Here is an 11,142-nt window from a genome sequence, read left to right on the forward strand (position 1 = left end):
CAAATTTAGATTCTCCTTATTATCTCTGAACTTCTCCATCAAACCTCTCAATAAATGTATAGCTTCCATAGTAGACATGTCCGACATAAATCCAAACTAATTATGAGAAATATTTGTACCACGTCTTAACCTATGTTCAATTACCCTTTTCCATAATTTTAAAGTTCTAAAGTACGACGCATCAACTTAGTTCCTCTATAATTTGCACGCATTTTTGCATCCACTTTATCCTTAAAAATAGGATCAAAATACCCTTCTTCCACTCCTCGAGCAACTATTTAGTTTCTAAAATAATATTAAAGAGTTTAGTAAGCCAAGAAACTCCCAAATCTCCTAAATATTTCCACACTTCAATTGGGATATCATCAAGTCCTATTAATTTCACTCCTAATTTTTTTAAAGCCTCCTCAACTTCTTTTTTACTAATGTGGCGCTAAAAATAAAATATTTTATTCTTATTAATGATATTAAGATTGCTAAGGTCATTGTATTTTCAAAACTTTATTGACAAGTTTATCAAAATAACTCACCCACCTATATTGAATATCTTTATCTAAGAAAAGCACTTTTTGATTTTCACCTTTAATACATTTAACTTTAATTAAATCTTTACTTTTTTTTCATTATTTGGCTAATTTATACATATACTTTCAACTACTTGAGTATCTAATCTATTATAGACATCACTAAAAGCTGAATTTTTAGCATCACAAATTGTTCTCTTAGACTCCCTACGGGCTAAATTATATTTTTCCAAATTTTTTTAAGTTTTTATATTTAAACTTATTTTTATAACACAATTTATATTTTATCTTTTCTTTAAGATTATTATTCCACCACCAACTATTTTTTATTTATAATTTTTTTTCATTTTGATTCTCCAAATACATCTTTTGTCACTTATTTAAAATTGCATGTTATTTTATCTCACATAGAATTCGTTTCTTCATGAACATCCCAAATTTTTAAATCTTGATGTTTAATCATAAAAATAATTTTATCTGTATCTTTTAGATGTCTCATCTAATTTTATGACAATTTTTTCTTATATTTTTATCTTACAATAATTCATCTTAAAATTCAGAACTAATAATTATTGTTGAGTACTTAAATTTTCATTTGAAATGACCTTACAATCTTTATACTCTCAATGATCTCTTTTTCAAGTAAGAAAATAATCAATGTGTTTTATTACATTCATTCTTATAAGTAATAATATGCTCATCTTTTTTCATAAATAAAGTATTAGCAATAACAATTAGCAATAACAAAATCATAACAAAATCATACGATAAATCAAATATAGTTTTACCTTCTTCATTAGTCACTCCAAAACCATAGCCACCATGAATATTTCTAAAATCATAAAATCTTCCACCACTCGATCAGCATGTCTATTTAAATCTCCTCTAACAAATTTTTTTTCTTCAAGCAGCATCATTTGTATTAATTCTTCTAGATCATTCCAAAATTTTTCTTTTGAACCTATATCTATACCTACTTAGGAGCATAAGCACTTATAACATTAAAAATCTTAGTATCAACATCAATCTTAAGAGCTATAATTTTATCTTCAATTTAATTAATTTTTACAAAATTATCTTTCAAACTCTTATCTATAATTACACCTACATCATTTCTAGTGTGACTCCTACCTAAATACCAAAATTTAAAGCCTAAACTATCAATCTGCTTAGCATTTTCTCCAACCCATGCAATTTCTTAAATAAATAAGAAATTTATCTTCCTATGAATCATAATATCAACTAATTTCATTAATTTATCTGTGATAGTACATATATTCCAAGATCATATCCTAATATTAGTTTTATTGGCTAACTTTTTTACTCATATTCATTCGTAATGTAGAAACCCTTATTTATTTGACACTACATCCGGGCGTCGATGTAGAGGCCCTTGAACACTTTTCACTGTATTAAGGTCATAAAACGTGTCGCTTCCAGGGGACGCTCTAAGATTTAAATGAGGATTTAAAGGATTAATATCATGATTTTTCTATAAATTTTATGTTGGTTATCAACTAACACTATCCTCTACTTTTTGCATCTGAGACTTGTGACCTGACAATGACAGTGTTATGCTATTACATCCAATCAAGAAGTTGAATTTTTAAGCCACTTTTGGAAGACATTATGGGGCAAAGCGGAAACAAAACTTCAATATAGTTTCACTTACCACCCACAAATCGATGGGCAAACGGAAGTTGTAAATAGAAGTCTTGGAAACCAACTTTGTTGCTATGTGAGAAAGAATCTGACATAATGGGATATTCTTCAATCTCAAGTGGAGTTTGCCTATAATCGATCATGTAGTCAAAGTTCCAAATACAGTCCTTTTGAGATGGTATATGGGAGAAATCCTATATCACCACTTGATCTAACTTTGGATTTTCCCATTCAGGTAGTGAGATTGGACATTAAGGTTCGATTACAAGAAATCCAAAAGCTACATAAATTGATTTGTGAAAATATCATTAGACAAAAAGAAATATATCGGCGACAAGCAAACAAGAGTTGAAAGGTGGCTGCTTTCAAAGAAAGAGAAAGTCTGGATTCGACTAAGAAAATAGCATTTTCCTCCGAGAAGACCTGTGAAGCTCAAAGCGAATGCCGATGAGCCTTTACAGATTGTGAAACGTATTCATGACAACACTTATCAAATTGATATCCCCATAGACTGAAATATTTCTACTCTATTCAATGTCGTCGACTTAACTCCACATTACAACACCGATTCTTAAATTGCTTCTCATGAAGAATCTCTGCCAACTCCGAGAGAATGACACAGGAGCTAAAATTATGTTTTTAGTAGGGTGTCATACTTTTAATTAAGTCATCTTTCTTAGTTGGCTTGCCTATATAAGTTTGACATGTATCTTAGAAAGAGAGGGGAGACTTTTGATTAGTTGTAAGAACATTTCTCATATTCTTCCGGGTTAAAAAGTGAGTTCAGTATCTCGGAATTGCGTCAAGGTGGCAATCGGCCATCTTTATTTTATTTTATGCACTTTATTTTCCTTTTTTGGGAGTCTCGTTCCAGGTATCTTTCTATTCTAAATTTAGGAACTACATATTTCTATTTTTACCTTGTTACCGGTATAATTTGGGCCACTAAATGAGATTTCATATTAGTTCAGGAAATGAATGAAATCAAATTTTCTAACTTATTTGATAAGCTAAACTCATGTAGTTCCAAGTTATTGTATACCTAGAAGACACATGTGGCACTGCAACAAAGGACTGGCATTAGTTAATCAATGCACTCTACAAGACCATATGTATCGATGGAAGTCATATTGAATGTATATTCTAAGAGATTCCCTGAATGGAATACAGTTCCAAAAAAAATATTATTTATAATACATACATTTTGTTTGCTATTTATTAATCCCCGTGGGCTCATAGAGTGCATGGATTACATACGATCCATACTACATTAAAGTGCCACAAACATCTTTTCAACTCAACAAAATTCAATAGCTTCACTAGGGAAGGTTTATCCATCCATCTTTGAATTTCTTTTCTTGCATTCCATATATTGCTCTGCATGCATGTAGTTGATGATTTTTTTTTCAATCGTCTAGTGATCAAATTAATATCAATTAGATCTTTTACAATATTATGGTAAGATATGAATGAATGTTTATTAAACCGACTCAATTTCAAATGATATTTTTTTCATTGAGGATGATAATACAATTAAATTAAAATCTTGGTTAGAGTTGACTAGATTTTCTTTTCTTATCAGTCCTTTCCCTTGATGAACTCAAATCTTCATGGCCGATTAGATGGACATTCAAACAAGCAAACCTAATCAAATCCTAGGAACTCTACTTTTTTCCAGTCTTACTAGCATAGAACATTAAGTTTAAACCACATTTACCTAATAGTAAAAGTGATAATAAATTCTTAACATGTAATTATATCTTCATCCTCATTTGTGGTCTATTCTTCATCTCCTATTTGTATTCCTTAATTTCTTCCTTTAGTTTCTTAGACTCATCATATTTATACTCACGATTTGCTGCTTCATAACTTAAAGCTCGTGCTCCTGTCTTTGATCTAGCATGGCTCCTAATGTGTCTCTGTTTATCCAACTCTTAAAGCTCCTTCAATATCACTAGGACAAATCTTGCCTGAGGTATTATCTTCAACAAAGTGCCAAACATTTAAATAACTTAAATGATTAAAGCAATTTATTTTATAGCAAGATTAGCTTAGAAATAAGTTATTTTTTGTTATTATATGTTCCCTCTTCATTATCATCGATGCCCTCTAATTGTCTTTTGCTGTGTAGCCCTTTATTTGTTCCTCTAATTTCTTAAATATATCATCTGCATTGTCAAGAATAATTTATAACTTGAAGGGTAAACTTTTTTAATCCGTGGTTAAACTCAAACAATGACTAGAAGGCTAGCAGTTCTTGCACCTACATTGGATTTAAAATAATTCTTAATATGCATGTTGTTATAAATAAATTACTAAAATGTAACCATCTAGATTAAATACAACAAACTGACAAAAATAATAACATAGAAATCAAATCAAATAGAAGAAAGAAAGATTTGTAACAATTAACTAAAATAATATTATACATCCCTGAAAGATGAGAGAGGAATCGATCCATATACAACCAAATAACGCAGACAAAAATGCTCTTCCCGAACTCTGTTGCACCAAATCTCACCACCAAAAAAAAAAACCTTAAATCTCCTAAGCCAAGAAAACATGTTTTACATAACCACAGGGCACAAATAAGAAATAATAAAAGCATAAGATATGCATCATATCAAAAGATTTCAACATGAATACCGCTTAAAGACAGCAACCCAGAAATTTTCCATCTTGTTTTCTTATTTCTCAGCAACATCTTCTTGCAGCCCTCAAGCACAAGTAACTCAACTTATGATTTGTTCATTTATAATTAATGGAGAAGATAAAAATTTAAATCAAAAATTAGTTCACATCTTGCTTTGAAACTATAACAATAGCAGAATTTGCAATAAGTTTAAGGCTTCCTTTTATCCAACAACAAATAAAAATCTGGGGATTTTACATATAGAGGTCCTCAAACCATATAATTTACAGATAAAGGCTTCCCAAACATTGTCCTCCTCACGATTCCATCTTCTCCTTCTTCGGCTTCATTCCTTTCTCGTTGTCTATCGGTCGGCGCGGGAGTGGAGACTTTCGGTCCAGGAGCATTGCCTTCTGAGCTCAAACAAGCATAGCAAAGAGAGGCAAAGATGGAGAAGGGCTGCGCGAAATATCAGATATTTGAAAGAGAGGAGAAATGAATGGTGCTGCCATCTCTGAAATAACTGATATTTGAAAGGGTGGGGTGAATGGAAGCATGCTTCCTTGCTAACTGAATACTGATTGAAAAGCCAACCGGAATGGTAAGTTCAAGCCTGTAAGAAGAATCGGAAGAAACGAATATAGAAAATGTATAGATTATTTGATCTTATCTTTTCTAACAAGAACATACTGTCCAAGAGATGTTTGAGGAGATGTTTGAAGTGATGTGAGTGGAGGTGGAAGGGAGGGAAAAGAGGAACCGAAGCTCTGCATGAAGAAGACGGAGGAGGGTGAGCTTGGCCAGCGTGGAGAGCTTGGACAGCGGGAGGAGGGAGCTTCCAATTAGTTCTTGCAGCGAGAGACAGCGGCTCTTCGTTTTCTCGGCGTTAGAGGATGGTTGGAAAATGGCATCGGAGAAGGAGAAGACGGAGTTCTGAGGAGTCATGATGGAGTCCTTCACGAGTAAATTAAATATTTGGGAGCCTTTACATGTAAATTGCATGATTTGAAGACCTCTATATGTAAAAACCAATAAAAACTTTTATTTATTTAATAATCATCTATTTTGAATTCAATGCTTTTCCCGACAATATTTGGATGAAATATCCCCACATTTTCATTCTTTAACTCAGTAATATAGCTAAGGTTGGGAGTTTAGCTCAAAATTCAAATTTATTTTTGGCTATAATGAAATCAAATAATCTTTACTTGCTTGGAATGATGCAATAATGAGTTGGCACTGAGATAGATATGCAACACAACATCAATCCACATGATCATCTTTAATAGATTTGCTCTCAATATGTGCTCATTTTAAAAATTGAATTGTAGATATATAGCTAACCTCTTTTACTTAACTGAGTCAAAATGCTCCAACACAAATGATTTTAAAATTGAAGCGACTTCACTCAAAATAACATGCTACAACATATGAAGTTCAATAATTATCTTTGTTCTCCTAACAATTCATCCATCATTGCAAACTATAAGAACTTTAGAATCATTTAAGAATCTAAATCTAGCTTGGCTAAGAGCTCTCAAAGATATTAGAATCTTCTTAAACTAGAGAGCATTTTTTAGCGTGATTAATATCCCAATCACATTATATATCTTCAAATTCCATGAAAAACCAATTGTCTTACCCATTGCATTGTTTGCCATATATCTATGGCCACTAGAATGTAACTAATAAATGTAAAATAATATCTTATGATAATACTAGTATAAAAAAGGCAAGTAGAATCTATCGATGATTACATTACTATGACTGTCATCAAAAGAAAATCACCTAGATTTGTACCTAACCACCCTATGGTTATAACCGGCATATTGTTCCTTCTCAAAACTTGACAATTTCTCAAAATATTCTTTGTCTTTTGGCATTGAAGAAAGCCACGTCCTTGTACCTACAAAAAATATTTACTTCCACCATAATTAGAAGTAGATCTATTCTAAATAAAAAATTAAAAAAAATCCTACTAATCAAAAATTCCATGGCCTACATTTCATCTCCATTCTATCGAGCTGAACATTCACACCCTTAGAAAAAGATGAACATCTGTTAAGCTAATCATATAACTACCATACTACATCATATCAAGAAAAATGCTTATAAGACGAAAGTGAATAGCACATAATTAACAAAGCATGATCCTATCTACCATCACATATATATTTCGTAAATCCTTAATAATAAAATTAAAAACAATGATATGTGATTTTATGTATGTATCTTCTTACACATGCACCAAGTATAATCTCTACTACTAATAAAGTTTGTTGGAGAGGCCTTTGGTTATATAAAAAGACTACAGCTTAAGTCACAACCCTTTTACAATTGTTTCTTCCATAACCACCATCAAAACGGCCTTTCACAATCATAAATACATTATCGGAAAGTGTTTTCATACATCTCATCCAGTTGATCCAGAACCTCAGGCATATTCTAGCACCCTATAAGTGTTTTCATAAGTAACTATTGGGTCAACATACGATTGTTGGAGAGGCAGTTTCTCTTCATTTTCTTTTCATTTATCATTGAAGAAAGCTTCAACCTTGTCCCTGCTGGAAGTAGATATATTCTAAAAAATAAAAATCCTACTAACACACACTTGCATGACCCACATTTCATCTTAATTCTTTTAATTTTAGCAGCCACATCTCTGGAAATAAGTGAACATCTGTTGAGCTAATCATATAACTACCATAATACATCTGTCAAGAAAAATGCTTATAGGACGAAAGTGAAGAGGACACAATTAAAAAAGCCTGATCCTCATCACCCACACAAATATATTTAGCAAATCCTTATAAATAAAATTAAAAACATTAATATATGATTTAATGGGTCTCTTCTTACACATGCAACACATATAATCTAAGTTTCTACTACAGATAAAATTTCCTAGAGAAGCTTTTGGCTATGTAAAAAGACTCTAGCTTGAGTCACGACCATTCTATGGCTGTTTATTCCATAACCTCCATCCAAAACTCCTCTACCAAACAAATTTAGGTTATCCAAATGGTGTTTTCATCCATCTCCTCATCTACTTCACCCATCGCCTGTTTTCATCCATCGCCTCAGCTACCCCACCCATAGCCTTAAGCATATTCAAGCACCCTATGAGTGCTTTCATAAGTCATTGTTGGGTTAACATATCAGCTAGAAACTGATATGATGAACAGATGATGCAATAGCAAGGAAATCAAGAAAAATTAAACGCACCAAAATTTATATGGTTTGACCAAATAATGGCATGAATTGTGGTGTAACTAAGATTAAGATGACTATAAGCCTTGTAGATTCCAACTTGATTAATTAGTTGTAAGCTAAGGTCAACAAGCAAAAATTGAGCCATCACTAACTTGATTTGTTAGTCCATGTGTCGATACATTTAGAATATTAATATAGATTGTACATAAGAATATTAGAAGGTTTTAATTATAAGTTATGAAAAATAATAAAAATCCCAATTCCACTTCCCAATCTTAATTTCTCATTCACACTCTGTTAGCTTATTATTCTTTGCATAGTTTCATTGCCACAAGTTCTCATTTTATATTTAGTTCTTCACTTTTATAAAAAAATCAAGCCAACTTGTGAGCCAACTAGAATTTGTTTAATTAGCCAAACTCAAGCCCAAGGTTGAGGTAGCTTACGCTTCACTCAGTATATTTAGACCGCTAGGCCACATACGTGGAAAATGAGAAAGAAATTGATCTACTATCAAGAAGCCACATAGTTATACAAACTAACAAAGCCAAAAAATGTTATTCCTCGAACTCAAGTACTCCATCCACCAAAACGATAAGCCAAAAATCTACAAAACCAAACAAACAAGACAACATCCTGATATATTCTAAGAATATAGGAACCATACAAAAGAAATAATTAACCTAAAAGATATAGACTACAAGGAATCTCAACTTGAATACTCCTTGAAAAATGCACCAAACAAGTTTTCTTGCTCTTTTTTTTAATATATTTCTAAGCAATAGCTAGCCCCAACTCCCAAGCACAACCCAGCTTCTTTTAGCTTATTCATATCCAAGAACAAATTAAAATTTGTGTTTATCTTGAAACCATATACTTAAGATTTTGTGATTATCCTAAAAAATTTATTGAGTTAATATCCTAACACTTTTTAAATTTCTTCAAGTTTTGATTCTTGTTACATGTCACTCCAAGGCAATTGGCATGATAAAAGACTATATAATCCTTAACATTTGAAATAATATAACCCATATCACCAAGGAAAACAACATTACTATTTCACTATATGGCACATTTAGGCAAGGCACACTCCTACGAATCACTTGATAGCGACAATCATCCGCAGGTGTACAAGGCACTATGACCTTGCCTCACCAACTAAGCCATATTTTGTAATTAAACGAGTATTTGAAACTACAATTATGAAATGCTCATATTTATTGCATTAATTATAATTTCATAAGTAAGGGTCATATTTTCAACACAATACTTTCTAAATCACCAAATTTAGCCCAAAAAGGAATAGAACTAAATAACCTTTGCAACTAAATTACATTCTATCTTAAATCTCTTGATAATCATATCTCAACTGATTCTTCTGATTTTCCACACATGTTTCAAATTGAACAACTAATAGTTGTGTCCCCATTAAATCTCTACATCAAGAAACAAATATAGCTGTCTTAAGATTTAGAAGTTATCAAGTCCGAGGGAAACCAATTCATTAATCCGTTACCAAAATCAAAGTACCACTTCTTAAAAATAAAAACTTTTTTCATCTATTCAAAATAGGGAAAACAGGTTGTCAAAAAAGGAGAGAAAATGCAAAGACATTTTTTACATCCAAGCAAAAACAAACCTTATTAATTATGCATTCATGCAAGTATAAAATACAACAAAGGGCATTCTAATAGAGAAAGATAGATAAATATATAACTCATACAGTCGCATAGACATGCAGTCAACAACCACAACTAGTACTCACTAAATCCAAATGGAAAAAAAAACATTCTTTCATTTGCAAAATCTATTCTTTCTTGCAGGCAAACACTCTGCTAAGCATCAAAATAGCTTTGCCAAATAATCGACAACAAATTAAACAGGAAAAACAAAAACTCAATAAGAACAAATGTTCAATCCTGCAATTCTCTCCTCTTCGAATTTGTTTCGGGAGAAGCGAAGAGACCTCCATTAAGTTCAATACGTCTGAACTACAAAAAAAATAAAAATAAGGTTCAGATCGGCACCTGCCAGACCCGGCGAAGGCGCTTCTTGGCGTTGTTCTTGCGGGTAGTTGTGAGCTTTATCTTCTTCCAGAGCAGGCCCGGCGAATCGTTCCTCCTCACGATGGCCAGCACTCGAGTGCCCCATAACGCTCCAAACCCTCCCATGTCTCTTTCCGCCTGCTCGAGTAATTCGTAAAACCCCTTCTTTTTTGTGAGGCAAGCGACCCTGTCGTCACGATTTCACTCCGAAGAAAGTATGCCAGATCAAATTTGTAAACATTAGTTAATAAATAAATTTGATTTTTTTTAAAAAAACATGAACTTTAATTGAATTAATTTGAATATCATCTAATTTATTAATCAATTACATTATCACATTCATTGTATAATATAAAAAATTTGTATTTTCACAAACCTCGGTTTACTCAATACTCAATAAATATTTTAGGTCTTTTCTAATATTTTAAAATTCAGATTGAATCGGTCTATTTAATTTGATTGATCATGAACCAATTAATGATCTGATTCGAGCTTCCAATTGAATCTTTTATGTGTCGAATTGTTCTAGAGTGTCTAAAACCAAACAAGTAAATCAGTTATAGTTTGCTAGAACTGTGCAGACACAGTGTCGGGTGATGCCTGAAATTATTGTGAAACAAATGTGTCAATCGCATAAGTATCGTGTCGATCAAATAATATATGAATTATGAGTTCAAGTACTGATCCAACAACAACAACAACAACAACAAAGCCTTAATCCCACTACGTGGGGTCGGCTACATGAATCCTTTTTCTCCATTGCATCCTATTTAGTGTCATATTTTCATTTAGTTCTAGTAAATTTAGATCATTTTTAATACAATAAGCCCAAGTCTTCCTAGGTCTACCTCTGCCTTTCTTAACACGAGTCGAATTTAAAACATCTACTCTCCTAATCGGATCATCTAATGGTCGACGTTTAATATGACCAAACCATCTAAGACGACTTTCTCTAATTTTGTCTGTCACAGGAGCTACACCAACCCTATCACAAATATATTCATTCCGCATTTTGTCTCTAAGTGTAAAGCCACTCATCCACCTAATCATTCTCATCTCGGCAACA

General features: G+C 32.2%; 1 protein-coding gene across 1 annotated transcript in view; it reads right to left on the reverse strand.

Annotated features, from left to right (window-relative positions):
* Positions 1-10,286, reverse strand: part of LOC110032395 — a 19,064-nt gene extending 8,778 nt beyond the window's left edge. The window contains exon 1 of the mRNA XM_020736018.1: positions 10,059-10,286. Within this exon, the coding sequence (XP_020591677.1) occupies positions 10,059-10,202 (144 nt within the window). The 5' untranslated portion in view covers positions 10,203-10,286. The remainder of the gene's footprint in view (positions 1-10,058) is intronic.
* Positions 10,287-11,142: the final 856 nt, after the last annotated feature.

This window comes from Phalaenopsis equestris, unplaced genomic scaffold, assembly GCF_001263595.1.
Source record: "Phalaenopsis equestris unplaced genomic scaffold, ASM126359v1 Scaffold000937, whole genome shotgun sequence".
In the NCBI taxonomy this organism is placed as follows: domain Eukaryota; kingdom Viridiplantae; phylum Streptophyta; class Magnoliopsida; order Asparagales; family Orchidaceae; genus Phalaenopsis; species Phalaenopsis equestris.